General features: G+C 35.4%; 1 protein-coding gene across 17 annotated transcripts in view; it reads right to left on the reverse strand.

The window, feature by feature from the left end:
• ICE2 (interactor of little elongation complex ELL subunit 2) overlaps positions 1–19,175 on the reverse strand; it is a 56,096-nt gene that overhangs the window by 21,607 nt on the left and 15,314 nt on the right. For all 17 annotated transcript variants that reach the window (XR_010151720.1, XM_001173342.6, XM_063795097.1 and 14 more), the window contains 6 exons: positions 11,986–12,123; positions 10,653–10,769; positions 10,330–10,489; positions 8,930–9,111; positions 4,131–5,124; positions 3,255–3,430 (listed from right to left, as the gene is read on the reverse strand). Coding sequence is in view for 16 of the 17 variants with exons in the window: in XM_001173342.6 (XP_001173342.3) it covers positions 3,255–3,430; positions 4,131–5,124; positions 8,930–9,111; positions 10,330–10,489; positions 10,653–10,769; positions 11,986–12,123 (1,767 nt within the window). In the remaining variant the exon portion in view is untranslated. The remainder of the gene's footprint in view (positions 1–3,254; positions 3,431–4,130; positions 5,125–8,929; positions 9,112–10,329; positions 10,490–10,652; positions 10,770–11,985; positions 12,124–19,175) is intronic.

Below are 19,175 nucleotides of genomic sequence, written 5' to 3' on the forward strand. Positions count from 1 at the left end.
AGTTTCACTCTTGTTGTCTAGGCTGGAGTACAATGACGCAATCTCAGCTCACTGCAACTTCCACCTCCTGGGTTCAAGCCATTCTCCTGCCTCAGCCTCCCGAGCAGCCAGGTTTATATGTGCACCACCAGGCCTAGCTAAGTTTTGTATTTTTTTAGTAGAGATGGGGTTTCACCACGTGGGCCAGGCTGGTCTCGAACTCCTGAGCTCAGGTGATCTACCTGCCTTGGCCTCCAAAAGAGTTGGGATTACAGGCGTGAGCCACCGTGCCTGGCCTAGCCTCTTTATTTTATCCCATCACTTGAGACTGGCTGATGTTTTAGGTTCTCCTTTAAAGTGCAACTCTTATTAAGCAGAGTTTTGGTAAGGAAACATAAATGATACTGGAAACTAAAATGACAACTAAAATAATTGAAGAACTGAGGAAAAATAAAGAAGAGATGAGGTTCTTGGACAGCAGAGGTTGAAGACACTTCTAAGTATTTCAAAGCTCTAAGCAAGTTGGTTTTTAGGTAGGAAATACTAATGGGGGATGTAATTTTGCTGAATTAGTTTAAATAGTACCACTTACAACATTTTCAAACTGGTGCCTCAACCTCCCTAAAGTTCCCTTAGTCAACAATATCACCCCCTCACCATTTTCCTCATTTACTCGGTGCCTATTTACTGAATTTCCATAGGATAAAATATTTTGGAGAAACAGAGATGAATAGGACATAATTCCAAGGGCCATACATTTTACTAAGAGATTTAAACCATAAACTACTACATATAATAACGGGGGCAATGTAAGCATTCATTGAAAATTTTAAAATTTTATTCTGAGTTTGACACAATCAAAAATATAAGGCTTCTATTTAGACAGTCTTTAGGGTGTGACTATTTTGATATATTTTGATGAAGAATGAATTTTCTTCTATAAGGTTATGTCTTGAAATTTACAAATTTCACCTTAGTCAAGTGAATTACAATGTCCTTACCAAGCTGTCTTGTTCAAGAATTAAACTGGTATCCAAAATTTCCCTAGGCTATTCTTACTTAAGAGATACCGGCCATCAACAATTTCTAAGTGCTGTAAGCTGAAAAAGAAATACAAAGTGGTATGGGTTCACAGAGTAGGAAGTTAAAGAAATGAGGTTAGCCTCAAAATAAATCAGAGAGATAGCAAGAATCAAAAAAATAAAACCTTGAAAATACAATCTATAGGACTGATACTATATGTATTCAAGATGTTCAAGCTTATGGTTATTAAGTTTATTAGTTAACACAGATGAGGCAGGAAAAATTAGCAAATAAAGTCAAATCTTTTAATTCACGGGATGTTATAGCATTTATCTAGGAGGAGACTATCAAACCTACAGAATTTTGTCATTCCTTGAGTTTCTCTTGTAAAGAGCACTAAAACCAAACAGTTTTCAATTAAAGCCATTTGGTTTCTAAAATTTCAAGTTTGAATCAATGATAAAAACTAAATTATGTGAATTAGAAGTTTAATAATTTAGGACTTTATAATCTTCCTTCTATTTAACAAAAGATAAAAACATTATCAAGCACAAGTTCCACCAAGTCCACTGGATTTGGGTGGACAAAGTGTACATCCTGGATCTGGATGGGTTGGCCTTAGTTTATCATAGTAGTCAAACCCTCATGCCGCTGTTATTAGCAATGTGGAAAAGTTGGCACTTCTTAAAAATTTTTTTTGAGATAGAGTCTCACTCTGTTGCCCAGGCTGGAGTGCAGTGGTGCGATCTCGGCTCACTGCAAGCTCCGCCTCCCAGGTTCACGCCATTCTCCAGCCTCAGCCTCCCATGTAGCTGGGACTACAGGCGCCTGCCACCATACCCGGCTATTTTTTTGTATTCTTAGTAGAGAGGGGGTTTCACTATGTTAGCCAGGATGGTCTCAATCTCCTGACCTCGTGATCTGCCCACCTCAGCCTCCCAAAGTGCTGGGATTACAGGCGTGAGGCATCACACCTGGCCCAGTTATTCTTTAATATGATACAGTAGTCAGGAAGTACTCCACAATGATCAATAGTAGAACATCACTAGTCTGGATTCACCTGATCCCTACCTCAAAACACAGACATTCAAAGTGGTCAGTGATGATTCTTATTGGGCAGTGGGTTAGATAACAAGAGACAGAGACACCAAAACTTGTTTTTTTAAATGTGTACTGTGACAAATACATACAACAGAAAAAGTCCTCAAGAAAAATTAAAGGAAACACACTTTAATATTACATACTCAATTATAATATAGAAGATTCCCTTTATTTACCAGAACTCAGTAGTCATACACACAAAAAAATGCAAACTAATCTGAAAGAGAATTTCAAATATGAAAAATTTTTAAAAGAAGTAATTATTCAAATTGCAGCAATACATTTTTTTTCCTGAGGAAAATATTTATAAACCCAAAAGAAACAACAGGGGAAAAAAGAAAGGAAGAGATTTGGTCTTCTAACAGTCCTGAAAAGACCTTACATATGTGTGAAAGGCCATCTTTCAAAAGTTCTACTTGGACTTCTAAAGTAAGTCAACAAGAGCCCCAAAGTGAAAAGAACTCGAGTTCACATGTAATAATGGAAATCCAAATTCCCAGAGAAAACAGGCATATATGTGCCAATCTAGATGTAATCTATGATGATGCCATTTTTAAAAAAGTTTATAAAGGTGGAGTACCCCTTATCTGAAATGCTTGGGACCAGAAGTGTTTCAGATTTTGGATTTTTTTCTGGATTTTCGAATATTTACATATACATAATGAGGTATCTTGGGGACAGGACTCAAGTCTAAACACAAAACCCTTTTATGTTTCATATCCACCATATACATAGAGCCTGACAGTAATTTTATACAATATTTTATATACTTTTACACATGAAACAAAGTTTTGACTGGAGTTTGGACTGTGACCCATCATACGAGGTCATGTGTGGAATTTTCCACTTGTGATACCATGCCGGAGCTTAAAAGTTTTCAAACTTTGGAGCATTTTGAATTTTGGATTAGGGCTGCTCAATCTGTATATTCCAAGCATGAATGTTACCGGCATTTATGGCTACTATATACAAACACTTTCCCTTATTAAAATCGATCTCAGCATTTTAGTAAAAACAAAACACAAAAAACAAAACTCAACCTGAAGATACTACTATGAGTGCTCAACAATTTAAACTTCACAGTAATGGCATGTTAAGTATCTATTGATTATTTATGTGATCATATTCTAACTCCGCAAATAACAACTTACTCTTCTGATTTTCTTCCGTTTTTTAGAACGTGGTCTTGTCTCTATCCTCTGGACACTGCAGCGTACGAGTAACAACAGGTCTTGCAGGCTAAATAACTTATAAACAAAATTTCCTTCCTGAGGAGCTAGGTATTCCGATGTATCTTCAACATAGTCCTGAAGTTCATATGGCAATCCTTTAAAAATAGTATTTCTCATTTTTAAAATACATTAGCTCTTACCCATCATAAGCAAGGATACAACAATTCAATTAACTATTTTTAAACTTCTATCATCTTTAATTTTCTACTTCTCTGCCTAAGGGACCCTCACACTATTACCATTTCTGTTTACTTTTACTGGAACTGCAGTAAGAGCTGAAATCCTAGCTTTAAGGTTCTTCTCCTTTTAACCTTCACTAACTCTAGGCAAAGTATAAATTCGTGAGACAGCATACCATGTGAGAAAAATAAAGTTTAAAAAGTAATGTTATTCGTAATCTAGGCAGAGCTGAGGAGCAGATTTATTTCACAAAACCAAAAAGTATAAAACTGCAGTCCAACACCAAGTATAAATAAATTTTAAATCAATCAATGTTTATGATTATTCTGGATGCACTTACCCTTCACCAATTTGACAAATCACATTACCTATAGCTTAGCAGTCACTGTACATGTTAGATAAACACAAGTTGCAAGACCCATACGCCTTTGTATACATATCTAGAGAGGATTATTTTGGAAGCTGAAATACTGATCAATAGATTGAAAAAATGAAATATCAGTGACTATATGACAATTACAAAACAGGTTATGACAAAGTAAAGGAACGAGGGAGAAAAACCTAAGGAAAAAGAACAAGTAAAACACTGTAAGCTCTTTGTAAATATTTACTTACGTCCTTTTGGCTTCTGAAATGCAGAAGGCCATCCAGATTTCGGCCAACTAGAGGAGTCTGAAGGACCAGACAATTGCTCAGAAACAGAAGGCTGTTTAGAATTTTCTAAATTCATTAAGGGCAATTCGGGTACTTTTCTGGAAATTGGCTTTAAGAGCTCATCCTGCATTTTTAAAATCTCTCCAACTGGATCAAATTTTTTATATACTCGTTTGATAGGTTTTTTTAAAACACATGACTCTTCAGGACTACAAGCAGTATTAGCCTGGTTTCCTACAGAAGCCTGTCCTGAGGAAGAATTTGGACTAGCTGGTCTAGAACTTAAGTTAGAACCCACAACAGCTGTCTTTCCATCACTATTATTTTTACACTCTGTATCAATGATTAAACACTCCTCATCTGTATCACTGCTGCAGAGAACTGTATCTTCGGTTTTTGCTGCTTCTGATCCAACAGTCTTTTCCTTTGAGTTGTCTAGGTTTTCCAGAACATTAGGTCTTTCACCATCAGCATGTACCATATCTATAGTCATATCATTTTTATTAGAAGTTTCAATTTCCTGAGAATTTTCTAACTGTAAGGCATCAGATATTTTCAAGTCACTATCTTGTATCAAAGGCTTGTCAGAATTTGATACCTTTTCACATGATTCAAATCCCTGATCATCTTTATTTTTGCATTCCTCAGGGCCACCATCCATACCAGTGACCAGCTGTTTCTCCTTTTGCAATTGTTCCATCAGAATCTGAGATAAACTTCTAGAATTAGCAGAAATGTCTGGTGCACTTGGTGCCACAGTTGTAGTTCCTGCTTTGGGGGCTGTAGGAGCATCTGTCATGTTAGGTACTGTGGAAGTACTTGCTGGACTTGGTGATTTTGATGCTTTGGTGGTGGTTACTCCAAAAGTTTCAAGTTCTGTGACATCATCATCAAAATCCAGATACAAGTTTTCAAGACTCTCAATTTTTCGGCACTCGTTGACTTCACAGGACATCTTATGTAAATAAATTGGTAAAGTATTAGTAAAAATTTCAAGCCACCCTACCTATCTCTTAATGTCCCTATCCCTGTCATACATACTTCCTGCTCTTTTAAAGTAGAAAGAAAAGTCTAATGGTTGTAAAAGGTTCTTGTTTAAGATGACAACAAACTACTACCAGCTATTATTAACCTTATCTTCCCACTGAAATGTTCATGATAACAGGCAAATTTGCCAAGTTATAATAGCACAAGAAATGGAATATTTACAAACTACCACATCTCAAGAGGAATTTCAACAAATCAAAAAATAGACAAGACCACAAAGAAGAAATGTAGGGCCAAATGGGAGGCAGATTTTCATTTATGTCTACTCTATAGGCTCCTGCAGAGACACTTGGTCTTAGCTGACCAGGAGGAAAGTCCCTCTGCCACTGTGAGGACGCTGCTTTCTAATGCGTCCAGAGAAGTGTCGCCAGCTTCTGGTGCACCCTTAATATCAACCAGTGACTTTCTTTCCACAACTACTCAGGGAAAACAACTCTCAGCAATAAAAGATGGGGCAAAAATTGACAGAAGGTGGTTTATTGTATTCTGAGACATGAAGTCATAAATGTTGTTTTTCATGTACTGTTTTGGTAATGGAAAAACTACACACAGCTTTAACTTATTCAGGACTACACTGTCCCCTCTACAAGGAGACAAGCACCAGAAGACCTCTCTTCAATCTGACAGAGCACTTTAAATACCATAGAAATTTCGTAACTGGTTATGTACATCCACTAGCCTTACAGTTGAGGATTTAAGAGAAAGGTTCTAACAGTCAACAGTAGTGAGTAAGAAAGATCAACTCATGTAAGTTACTTAACCTCTCTGAACCTCAACGGCCTCATCTCTAAAACAGGTACAGCAGGGGCATCTTCTTGGATTTGTTCTAAAGATTAAGTGAGAAATTATATATAGAAAATCTCTTGGCATAGTGCCTGTCACATAATAAGTAGCCTCTCAGTAAATGGTAGCTAGTGAATGGTAATTCCTACTAAAAGACTACCAAATTTAGTAAAAAAGTATAATTAAACTATATGCTGCTTATGTGAGGCATTCCTACACAAAAAGGTTAAAAACAAAACAACTACAGATGCCATCAAGAGATAAAAAGAGGAAGAATAGCAATGAAAGTGTTAGACAAAGCAGAATTCAAAGCAAGAAGCGTTATATAGAAAAGGGAGAAATGCTAGTTTGAAAAAAGAAAATCCATGATAAACAGATAGTGGTCATAAATTTTTATTGTACAAACTGAAAAATAAAAGAAAAATTTGACAGAGACACAATTATACTAAGTCAATGAGATACTGTCTCTAAGTAAAAAATAAAAAGGAATACAGAAAGTATGAATAATATTAAATGATGAGAATATATATGAAAGATTGAAAATACATATATAAACAGACTACAAAGATATACTTTTTCCCTTTCCAAGAATCCAAAGGGCATTTCAAAAAATGAACTATAAATTAATATACAAAGAAAATCTCAATATAGACCAAAGCAGAATCTGATACTCTTATTCTATGTTCAGAAGGAAATAAAATTAGGTATCATTAAGAAAAATGTAAACAAACAATAAACTCAAGCACTTGAAAATTTAAAAACATTCCAAATTGTTGGACTACAGAAATCAAAATAATTCCAGAACACTTAGCAACATAAATTAGACTAATAGACATTAAGAAGTATAATAATTTGAGGCAAAAAAGGCATTATCATCCTCTCATTTTTACTTACTTTTGCTAGTAAGCAAAAAAAGCATTATCATCCTCTCATTTTTACTTACTTTTACCTGCACAATCCAGAAAAAGCATTTTACTCCAAGTTCAGGGCCTGAAAACTCAGGCTGTAATTTCAGAGAAAGCTCATTTACTTCTGGTTCACCCTGACTCCTGAGGTGCAGCCCCTTTGGGGTCCAGGCCCTTGGTGGAAAACTGAAGTTTTCCTTTTATCCCCCTAGTCCTATGATGCTGCCAAAAGCACAGTTCATTTTCTTAGTTGCCTCTTCAGAACTGGCACATATAATCCAAGGAAAAAATGACCCTAAGTAATAGGCTTACCTTCTGGGAATCCTGTTTTCTTCAGTATCTCAGCCCTACAATTCCTCACTATCTTGTTAGCTTTTTGATACTTCTAAGAAAGACATTTTAATATTTGTCCAGCTTTTTTAGATGTCATCAATAAAAGGAGGGTCCAAATTACCTGGTCTACCATTACTGAAAGAAGCCACTGTCAATTTTCATCCCTCTTAACCTACCTCATGTTTCTTCTTGTTACTGCCTGACATTCACCTCAATATAAGTTTTAGGCAGATTTTTAAAAGTAAAATGTGTAAGAAGAAAACATAAGTTAAAAATGCTTTATGACATATGTATCATAAAAATATTAAAAGGCAAATGGCAAAGAGACAAACATAAACAAATATAAAAACCAAAAGGCCAATATCCTTAAAATTGTATGAGCTCTTAAGTACAAGAAAAACATTTTTATATTTTAAAATTTTGTTTGCTTCCTCATTTTACTCAAGTTTCTGTTCACATTTCCTATCCTCAGAAAAACCTTCTTAATCGTGAATATAAAATGACCCCTTCCCCACCCATCTCTCTATTTCCCCTTAACGTACTCTATTTTTCTCCATAGCATTTACCACTACCCGCTTTTTTACTGTATCTGGGCCCTCTGCCACTTATTTAAGGTCTGAGGGAAAACAGGTTTTGTTTTTATTCACTGCTGCTTCCTCCCTGCATAGAATAGTATCTGCTTAATAAAAACTTATGGAATGAATGAATCAAGTTCTCTATAAACAATGTATTTAAAAATAATGGGAAAAATATTTTAAAATACAGAATAATAAAAGCTAATATTTACAGAGTGCCAAGTGTTACTCTAAATGCTTTATATGTACAAATTCATTTAAACCTAAACAATCCTATGAGTTAGGTAATATCATGATGCCCATTTTACAGATAAGCAAACTAGACACAGAGATATTATGTAATCTGCCCGAGGTCACATAGCTACTAAGTATACTGAAGATTAACAATCTGGCAAAATACTTTCTGTAACAATCAAATTAAGCTCACCTGTTCCTTTTCACACTTAAAAACTCTTAGATATGGGTCAGGTGCAGTGGCTGACGCCTGTAATCCCAGCACTTAGGGTGGCTGAGATGGGTGGATCACCTGAAGTCAGGAGTTTGAGACCAGCCAGGCCAACATGGCGAAATCTCATCTCTACTAAAACTACAAAAAATTAGCTGGGTATGGTGGTGCACACCTGTAATCTCAGCTACTCGGGAGTCTGAGGCAGGAGCATCGCTTGAACCCGGGAGGCGGAGGTTGCAGTGAGCAGAGATCGCACCACTGCACTCCAGCCTGGGTGGCAGGGTGAGGTTCCATCTCAAAAAAATAAAACTCTTGAATATGAATGAGACCAATTAAACAAAACCTCATATTAACCACCACCATCAAGGAGTTTTCACTACATACATAACTAAAAACCGTGCTCAGCCTTTAACATAAAATATCAAACTTAACCCTCATAATAACCTCGTCAAGTAGGTACTACTTCCTTTCATGTATGAAAGGAGAAAACTTAGGCTGAGGGAGGTTAAGTTAGTTGCCTAAAGTCTAGCTAGACTCAAAATTCAATTTCAGTTTGAATCTAAAGCCTGTATTTTTAACTACTAGGTTTAGGGATTTGCAATAAAACTTTATGCTTCAAAAGGATAAACAAGTACATTCCCCTTAGGGGAAAAAAAAAGCATTACATACGTCCATTTCAGATATAAACTCTTCAGGTTTGTCCATAAAGACTGCAGAGACTGGAACAGATGTGTTTTTGGACATCATAAATTTTAACGGAACTTCATGAAAGATTTGATTTCTCTCTCTCATAGTCATTTTCTTTTGGGGAAGTGGTGAATTAATATATATTACTTTAACTGGTTTTGAACCTTAAAACAGAAACCAAAGAAAAGAGGTGATTAGTAGCTAATTGTGATATATTTTTTAAAAACAGGATGTATGACATGAGGATCACCAAACAAAGAGACACAGGAGAATGGCAGCACATGTCCCATATATTTGCTACCCTTAGACTAGCAGATATTAAAGTCCTTTAGAAATATAAGGGCAAGAAAATCCAACTGGCAGGAGAAAAATGTCTTTCTAGCAATGTTTAAAAAGGATTTTCTGGTTTTTACTATTATATTCTTACTGTCATTATTACTCAGTTTCTTATAGGAACTTGCAAAAAGTGATGAAATATTTACCACATAGAATATATTACATTTAACTCTAATTTGTAGTTTTGTTTCAATAGACATAGTCTTTCATTTATTGTATTTATGCTGTGACATATATTAACTCTGAAAGATATTTAAAAAATTAAATATCAAAACAGTATGGACATAATTTCTTATATACAGGAATATGCAAATATTAATTTTATTGTCAAAAGAAAGACTACCCTATTGCTTATATGTATAGCCTTACTGTTATTCCAAATTCCGATAATGAACAAGTAAATAAGTCATAAAAACTCACCCATTTGAGGTTGTCTACTAAAGTACTACGTTCCTTTCATTTCAGTGAAAGACAGAACAACCTGACCATTTCATGTATTTCTTGGCCACCCTATGCCATCATTTTGTCTCTAACTCTCACCCTTAAACATGACTACAGGTGCTATAGACCTAATTAATTCATTTAGTAGTGCTGAGCCTAAAGTAGCTTTACACATAAAAAAGTTTTACTGAATGTGTCAAACTTACATCCTCCTTAAATCAGTACTTTGATATCTGACAACTGACCATCTATATTTAGACAGCTGAAATGAAATGGTTCCAACCTCTTTTTTCTTTTTTTAAAATTTTACTTTAAGTTCGGGGATACATGTGGAGAATGGGCAGGTTTGTTACATAGCTATACATGTGCCATGGTGGTTTGCTGCACCTATCAACCTGTCATCTAGGTTTTAAGCCCTGCACGAATTAGGTATTTGTCCTAATGCTCTCTCTCACCTTGCCCCCCATCCCCTGACAGGCCCCGGTGTGTGTTGTTTCACTCTGTGGGTCCATGTGTTCTCATTGTTCAACTCCTATTTATGAGTGAGAACATGCAGTCCAACTTCTCTTTTTTGAGAGCATTATTTGACATAGCAAATTACAAACCTGCAACAGGTATTACTTGAATACACACTGGAATTTCCCACTGTTCCTTGTACGTTGGTCCATGATTATTTAATAAGGTAAATAATGACTGACTAGTTAGAGCTATCTGAGGGTGATATCTGGAAACAAGCTTCTCTGCATTTGGATCTTTACTAATATCCTGAAAAACAACAAGTAATTTGTTACTTGGTTATACTTATTGAAAATTTCTTCAATAAAGAACAAAAAAAGTCAGAAAGGGGACTTTGGGACAATCGGGTTAGATATATTTTGTGAGATATAAAAGATTATTTAGGAAGATCCAACGTTGCCTTGGTACTTACATAATGCATAGCTTCAGCTGTTTGTTCTGACGTTTCGATGGTAGTTATATCGTCCTTTGAGAGCTGCAACTTTATAGGCATTGAGGGAAATACTGTTTTCACATATTTTACACTGCCCTAAATATGAAAAAAAAATCATTTTATTGCAAAAATCGCAATGCATTTTTTTCTAAGAAAAGTATCTTTCATCATATGAAACTCTTAACTTGAACTTTATAATTCTACTAAATGTAAACATCAGATTTAGAAACTTTATGCCAAGATATTCATGTTTTTGCTTAACAACCACTACCTGTGGGTTTTTTTTTTTTTTTTTTTTTTTGAGACTAAGTCTCACTCTGTTGCCCAGGCTGAAGTGCAGTTGTATGATCTCAGATCACTGCAACCTCTGCCTCCTGGGTTCAAGCAATTCTCTCACTTCAGCCTCACGAATAGCTGGGATAACAGGTGTGTGCCAGCACGCCCAGCTAATTTTTGTATTTTTAGTAGGAACGCGGTTTCGTCATATTGGCCAGGCTGGTCTCAAACTCCTGACCTCAAGTGATCCGCCTGCCTCGGCCTCCCAAAGTGCTGGGATTATAGGTGTGAGCCATCATACCAGGCCAGTTTCATAGAATTTTTCCTGCCACTTTAAAGTCTATCCTCTCCTTTCAGGAGATACAAATCATAACAGGGGATGGTAGAAACTCCAAAATATCCTCTCCACACACTTATTTCCAATATGTTTGTCAATAAAATCCCATTAAAAAAAGGGGCTTTCTGCTTGTATTCAGGGGCATTCAGATGGGTGGTAAGAAAAGAAAATCAAGGAACAAAGTAGTGACATTCTTAAAAACATCAAGTATTTCTATCCACAGAATAAAAAGAAAGGGAAACAGATTGGTATTACATATTTTAAAAGTTATCTAATTATTGCTTAAAATTTAAATACAATGTCTATATAAAATATACATGAGCCAGGTGCAGTGGCTCACTCCTGTAATCCCAGCACTTTGGGAGGCTGAGGCAGGTGGATCACCTGAGGTCAGGAGTTCGAGACCAGCCTGGCCAACATGGTGAAATCCCCACTTCTACTAAATATACAAAAATTAGCCGGGCTTGGTGGCAGGCGCCTGTAATTCCAGCTACTCGGGAGGCTAAGGCAGGAGAATCACCTGAACCTGGAAGGTGAAGGCTGCAGTGAGCCGAGATCATGCCATTACACGCCAGGCGACGAAAGAGAGACTCTGTCTCCAAAAAAAAAAAAAAAAAAAAATATATATATATACACACACACACACACACAATATTTCAGACAAAAAAAAAGCTTATATCCTCTGATAATAAACCTTACCAATGCAAGAAGAGTTTTTTCTAACTTTAATCCCATCTCTACTCTGAATGGGAAGAATCCCATTAAGCTGGTGACCTCGTGGAGAGTATAGAATTCTGAATACTTTTTCACTTGTTCAATGCAAGCTCTTAAAATTTTCTGAGAAATAGAAATTAAGAAAAATTCATTTGTATTGTATTTCTCTAATAATGCAAAAAGAAAATTTTTAGTTACATGTGACTATGTAATTATTCATTGCAAAAATTAGCCCGATTTCATTAATCAAGCTACTAATACACACATTGTATATTCTTTATTTTCATATTTTTAACCCAGTTACTTACAATATTGATGTTTAATACTAAAATTAGCAGTCTCATTAAAATTTAAAATTAGAGAAGACACATATTTTCCATGTTATTTAAGAAACTGTTAAAGGCACATAAAAATTTCAACACACTTTTCTGCAATCAAAGCAGTTATATGAATAATTAGAAATTAAGTAGTATACTCTAAAAACATTCCCAAGCACAATCAATTAATGAAGTAGTTATCTTACAGGTCACTCTAACCTATAATCTAAAAAAAATCAATGAGAAATGTTATAACTAATCCAAATGATGGAGTACTTAGTATTTTCTTTCCTCCAAACTGTTTTCAAAATATTAATGACTTATCAGGAAACGTAATCAGTAAGTTAATAAAATTCACAGCTTTCTGTGAGAATAATATGTGCCACTTCTGATAATATAGAAACAATTCAGAGATGCACAGCTGTTGGGGGTGGGGAAGAGTTGTTTGATTAAAACACACACACACATTATCTTCTAAGATACATATTTTTTCTTCTTCTGTCAATGAACCTTATCTGAAATGTCTTAGAAAACATTTTAGGTCACAAAAGCTCTTGACATCTTCTTTATGTATTATCTTTATCCTATATATCTACATCCCCTCTCCCTTCACATATTTGTAAAATATGTCACGTTACAAATCAGTAACTTTACTCCAGTATATCTTTTCATCTATAGTTTCAGAACCCCTTCCGCCCTTTTCTAATCTCTACTGCCTGCTATCTTTCACATTTTCTCTTCATCTATGCTTTTCATGGAAGATCTATTTAATTCATGGTATCATTTGTAACTAACACAGATGTGGACTAATATGGAAAAGTTTTAAAAAATCTGAGTCAACTGCAAACTCGTATCTGCAAAATATCTTTGCTCCTTATTTGTACTATTAGTTAACTTTCACTTGCAACATTCCCTTCCTATGGTAGTTATTACAAGAATTTGAATATGCAAAGGAAGGTGATAAATAAGAACTACGTGAAATAGAGACCATTCTTGTTAGATATTCATTGGCACATCATTCCTGGTAAAACTGTGGTGGATGTTAGTGTCTTTAACTGAATTTACTTAATTCAGTAACTACAGCAAGAGAGTCAAAGGAAAATCTAAGACAGTTTTACACCTATACTCTGATACATTATACAATTATCAACGTATTTTACAACTGGTATGTATTCGATTAACTAAACGATCATTATTTAGCTTATGTAGCAAAAAAAGTTTTATATTAATAATTTATCTTTCTTTGAAAAATAACTAACTGAACACAGGAAGTTAAAAGATTCAGGCTGTTCCCCATCACTCACCCACTGAGTGCTATTAGTATTTAATACTCAAAATATCTTTGAGAATTAAATACACCAAAAGCAAATGCATTTATACAATACAGATCTATCATTATAAAAAAATGCCCCCTAAATTTTATTTTGGGCTGGAAAGGAAAAATATTTCTGGGCTTGGTGAAAAGTGAGGAAAATATGCAAAAACCATAAATCAACACATAGAGGAGAAACTAGAGCAGTGAGCAGTAAGAAAACCTACGAAAGGTGAGGTGGCTTGAGGGCTAATTCTTCAACCAGTTCTAAGATCAGGTGGGAAGCGAAACATAAGACTTCTACATTTAAGCAGGGATTTGAACAGATATATGTACATTTATGTTCATAACAGCATTATTCATAACAGCCAAAAGGTGGAAGCAACTCCAGTGTTTATCAATGGATGAACAGATAAACTAAATGTAATACACACGCACACACACAAACACACACACACACAATGGGATATTAATCAGCCTTAAAAAGGAAAGAAATTCTGACACATGCTACTACTTGGACAAATCTTGAGGACATTATGCTAAGTGAAATAAGCCAGTCACAAAAAGACAGATACTGTATGTTTCCTCTTATATGGGGAACCTAGAATAATGAAACTCAAACAGACAGAAACAGAATGTGGTTGCCAGGAACTGAGGGGAAGAGGAAACAGGGAGCTACTGTTTAATGGGTACTCAGTTTCAGTTCGGGAAGACGAAAAGTTCTGGAGATGGATGGTGGTGATACTTGCATAACAATGTAAATGTATTTAACGTTATTGAACTGTACACTTAAATGGTGAAAACGGTAAATTTTGTTATGTATACTTTACCAAAATGAAGGAGAAGCAATCACTGAAAATGGTTGAGAATTCTCCAGAACTAATGGAGGCTATAAATCCATAGACACAATAAACACAATCAGCCAGCAGGATTTTATTAAAAAGCATATTTTTATGAAACTCTAAAACACCAAAATTAAAGTACAGTAAGAAAAGACAGAAGCCCTAAAAGAAATGACAATTAGACAACACATTTTTCAACAATAACATGAAGAAGTAGGATTATCTTTAAATATTGTGGAAAAAAGGTAACTGCCAACTTTGAATTGCGTATGAAATACAATGATCTTACTAAAATGAGAACAAGAGAGATAAAAGATTTCCAAATAAACAAAAATGGAGATTGTTCACCATTAAGAGACCCTCATCAAAGGCACATCTAGAATACACAGGTTTTCAAGAGGAATGAAAGAATCTCAGAATGTAGGTTTGAGAAGAAACGGTGGGCCAAAATCTAGCAAACCTGTAGATAAATTAAAACAAATATAGTCCATATAAAACAATAATGTGGGTAAGTTTAAAAAAGAAACAGCATTACAACAAAAATAGCATACAAGTCAAGAGGGATGTAATGAGAGTCAATATGCTCTATGATTTCTATATTGTTTGGGAGGCTAGTTGATATTGAATAATGGAAGTATTGACTATAAAAATTCAAGAGTAACCACTAAGAGAACACAAAGTAGACATGTAAATTCCAAACCAACAGAGAGGGGGAAACTAGGAAAAATGTCAATCCCCTCAAAAGGAGTTAAAAAAAAAAACACACAGAAAAAGTAAAAGAAGCAAAAACAAATCAATATATACCGTCATCATAATGGATGTAAATCACTAAACTTTCTAATTAAAAGAGATTATCAGATTTTATTTTTAAAACAAAGGAAAGCAATCTAGCTGAACAGTTTTAATCCCACCTAGATTTTTGTAGAAATGGACAAGCTGATTCCAAAATTTACATAAGAATGTAAAGAACCCATGATCTCAGGACTACAAAACTACAGTTATCAAGACCATATGGTTTTGGCATCAAGACAGACATACAGATTAATGGAACAAAATAGAGTCAAAAAATTGATCCAGGCTGGGTGCGGTGGCTCACACCTGTAATCCCAACACTTTGAGAGGCCAAGGAGGCAGGTGGATCACCTGAGGTCAGGAGTTCGAGGCCAGCCTGGCCAACATGGTGAAATCCATCTCCACTAAAAATACAAAAAAATTAGCTGGGTGTGGTAGCAGGCGCCTGTAATCTCAGCTACTCGGGAGGCCGAGGCAGGAGAGTCGCTGGAACCTGCGAGGGAGAGGATGCAGTGAGCAGAGATCACGCCACTGTACTGCAGCCTGTGCGAGAGAGGGAGACTCCGTCTCCAAAAAAAAATTGATCCACATGATGGTGACGAGGTAACTCAGTAAGGGAAAAAATACCCTTCTCAACCAAACTCTGTGCTAAAGCAGAGTTTCTCAACATTGGCATTACTGACATTTTGGACCACATAATTCTTTGTAGTGTTAGGCTGTCCAGTACACTGTAGGATATTTAGTAGCACCTCTGGCTCTACCCACTAGACGCCATCAGCACCCCTACCAAGCTCTAGACATTGCCAAATGTCCATTAGGAGGCAAAGTCACTCTCAGTTGAAAATGACTATGCTAGAACAACTAGATATTCATACGGGAAAAAATGAACTTTGATCCTTACCTTGTATCTTACACAAAAATTAACTTGAAATCAACATAGACTTATTTTCATGTATAAGTTAAAACTGTAAGCCCTTTAGATTAGGGTTTCTCAATGCAAGCACCCCTGACACTTCCAGCTGGATAACTCCTTGTTGCGGGGGACATCACTCACATGCATTTAGTATGTTTAGCAGCATCCTTGGCCTCTACGCAGTAGATACTAGTAGCATTCCACCAGTTGTAACAACCAAAAATGTCTCACCGTCAAAGTCCTAGGGATGGGTGGGGTGGGGGGGCGGGTCAGGAAGGATTAAAACTGACTCCAGTCTGAGAATCACTTGGGATAGGCAAATATTTCTATGCTAGAACACATGAAATCACTAACCACAAAAATTTTTGATAAATTAGACCATTAAAATTCTGTTCTTTGAAACACTGTTTAAAAAATTTAAAAATACATCACAAACTGGAAGAAAACTATATATAATGGAGTTGTATTCAGACTATATAAAGAAACTTTATGGCTTAATAAAAATAAAAGCAAATAAAAAAATCAGCAAAATACTTCAACAGACATTTCACAAAAGAAATGCACTTAAAATGAGTAATTTTTATACGTAAATTATACCTTAATAAAATTGTTTTAAAAATTAAATGTGGATTTAAAAGGGAGGCTTTAGTATTTAATGGCTATATGATGCTCTAACAATAAAAACACAGTGCAATCTTTTAAAAAATGTGGGGGAGAATGAGAAGAGCATAAGAAAAATAATTTCAACTGTTTTCAGTAATCGTATTGATCACTAGTATTAATATTGTTATTTTGAGGCTGTTGTGAGTGTAATGTGGGATAAAGCAAATGAGACATATGAGGTATTTTTCCTTTAAATCTATTTCCTAGTTCTATCCACTGAATTATTCTCAAAACAATGATCAACCCAGGAGCATCCGTAGTGCCCAGATTGTAGTCTTGAAATATCATTTCACACTAAAAGAAACAAGGGCTCTTGAAAATGGCTGATTCCAGGGCCAGGGCAGGAAGTGTACAAAATGAGCCTCAAAGACTACCAGACTGACTGAAAAGCCAGTAGGAAGAGCCTCTCAGTGAGTTAATACTATTTGAGGCTTACAAAGGATAATAATCGTAGTGGACAGAAACACATATATATTTAACTCCATGATTTAATAATAACATTTAAAAAAAAGAAAAGACACCAACATTGGAGAATAAGAAGGAACTATTTTTTTTAAAAGTGGTATTTAAAAGGAAAGAATCTAGTATTTATTCTGCTACATGGTAAGCTACATGAACTGGGAAACCAAATAGTAAGTAAGGGAAAGCATATCTTTTAAAAAGTATTCCAATGAATAAATGATGCAATCAGAATATTACAACTGTGCAAACCACAGTGAATGAATCCATCTAGGCAGTGAGCATTAACAGCTGGGGTGGTGGGGAAAATGTTAGTTAACATAAAATTTCAGTCAGGAGGAAAAATTCAAGAGATCAATTATAAAACATGGTGATGATAGTTAATTACAATGTATTGTGTTCTTGAAAACTGCTAAGAGAGTAGATTTTAAGTGTTCTCACAACAAAAAAACAGGTTTGTGAGGTAATGCATATGTTAATTAGTCCGGTTTGGCCTTTCCACAATGTATACATATTTAAAAAACATACAGTACAAAATAAATATATACAATTTTAACTTGTCAATAGAAAAAGATAAAATTCAAAACAGAAAAAGAAGAAAAACTGCAACATACATAGCCCATAAAGTTTTTGTATTTGGAATATACAAAGAAATCTTACATATCAATTAGAAAAAATGAACAGTCATTCTGCAAGAAAAAGTGAGCAGGAACATATGAAAACATGCGCTCTCTCTGGCTCTCGCTCTCTCTCTCTCTCTCTCTCTATATATATACATATATATATATGTCTGAGATGTGGAGCAACAGAACTCTTAAATACTGCTGGTTAGAATGTAAATTGATATAACCTGGTATAGCCACTTTGGAAAACCATTTGCAAATCTACTCAAGTTGAAGATACGCATACTCTATGACCCAATAATTCCACTTATAGGTATACAAACAGTTCCCAACTTATGAAGGTTCCACTAAATGATTTTTCAAATTTATGATGGTGCCAAACCATTGCAATTTTGTCACAACGTACAGCATTCAATAAAAGACACTCAATAATTTATTATAAAATAGGCTTTGTGTTAGATGATTATGCCTAATTGTAAGTAAATATAAGTATTGTGAGCATATGTAGAGTAGGATAAAATACACTATGATATTTGGTAGATGAGGTGTATGCATCTTTAATTCATTACAGGTTTACTGAGATGTAACTCTATCGTGAGTCAAGAAGCAACTGTATATCCAACAGAAACGTGTGCATATGTGTACCAAAAGAAATGTATGAGAATCTTCTTAAGAGTACTGCTTAGAATAAGCTCCCAACTGGAAACAACCCAAGTTCTGATCAACAGGATAAATTGTAGTTTATTAATATAATGGAAAAATGGACAGAAATGAAAATGAATGAACTACAACTCACACAACCTAAGAATCAAAAAGCACAAAACTGAATGAAAGATGGAAGGCCCAAAAGGATTCTGTTCCCATAAAATTCAAAATCAGGCAAAAAGGGCCAAGCACGGTGGCTCACACCTATAAACCAGCACTTTGGGAGGCCGAGGCAGGTAAATCGCCTGAGGTCAGGAGTTCGAGACCAGCCTGGCCAATACGGTGAAATCCCATTTCTACTAAAAATACAAAAATTAGCTGGGCATGGTGGCAGGAGCCTGTAATCCCAGCTACTTGGAAGGCGGAAGCAGAACAGCTTGAACCCTGGAGGCAGAGGTTGCAGTGGGCTGAGATCGTGCCATTGCACTCTAGCCTGGGCGACAAGAGCGAAGCTCCGTCTCTTAAAAAAAGAAAAAAAAATCCCAACAAAATCAGGCAAAAGAGAAGTATAACTACCACCCTCCATACACACACAAAAAGCACAGAACT

This window comes from Pan troglodytes, chromosome 16 (assembly GCF_028858775.2).
Source record: "Pan troglodytes isolate AG18354 chromosome 16, NHGRI_mPanTro3-v2.0_pri, whole genome shotgun sequence".
Taxonomy (NCBI): domain Eukaryota; kingdom Metazoa; phylum Chordata; class Mammalia; order Primates; family Hominidae; genus Pan; species Pan troglodytes.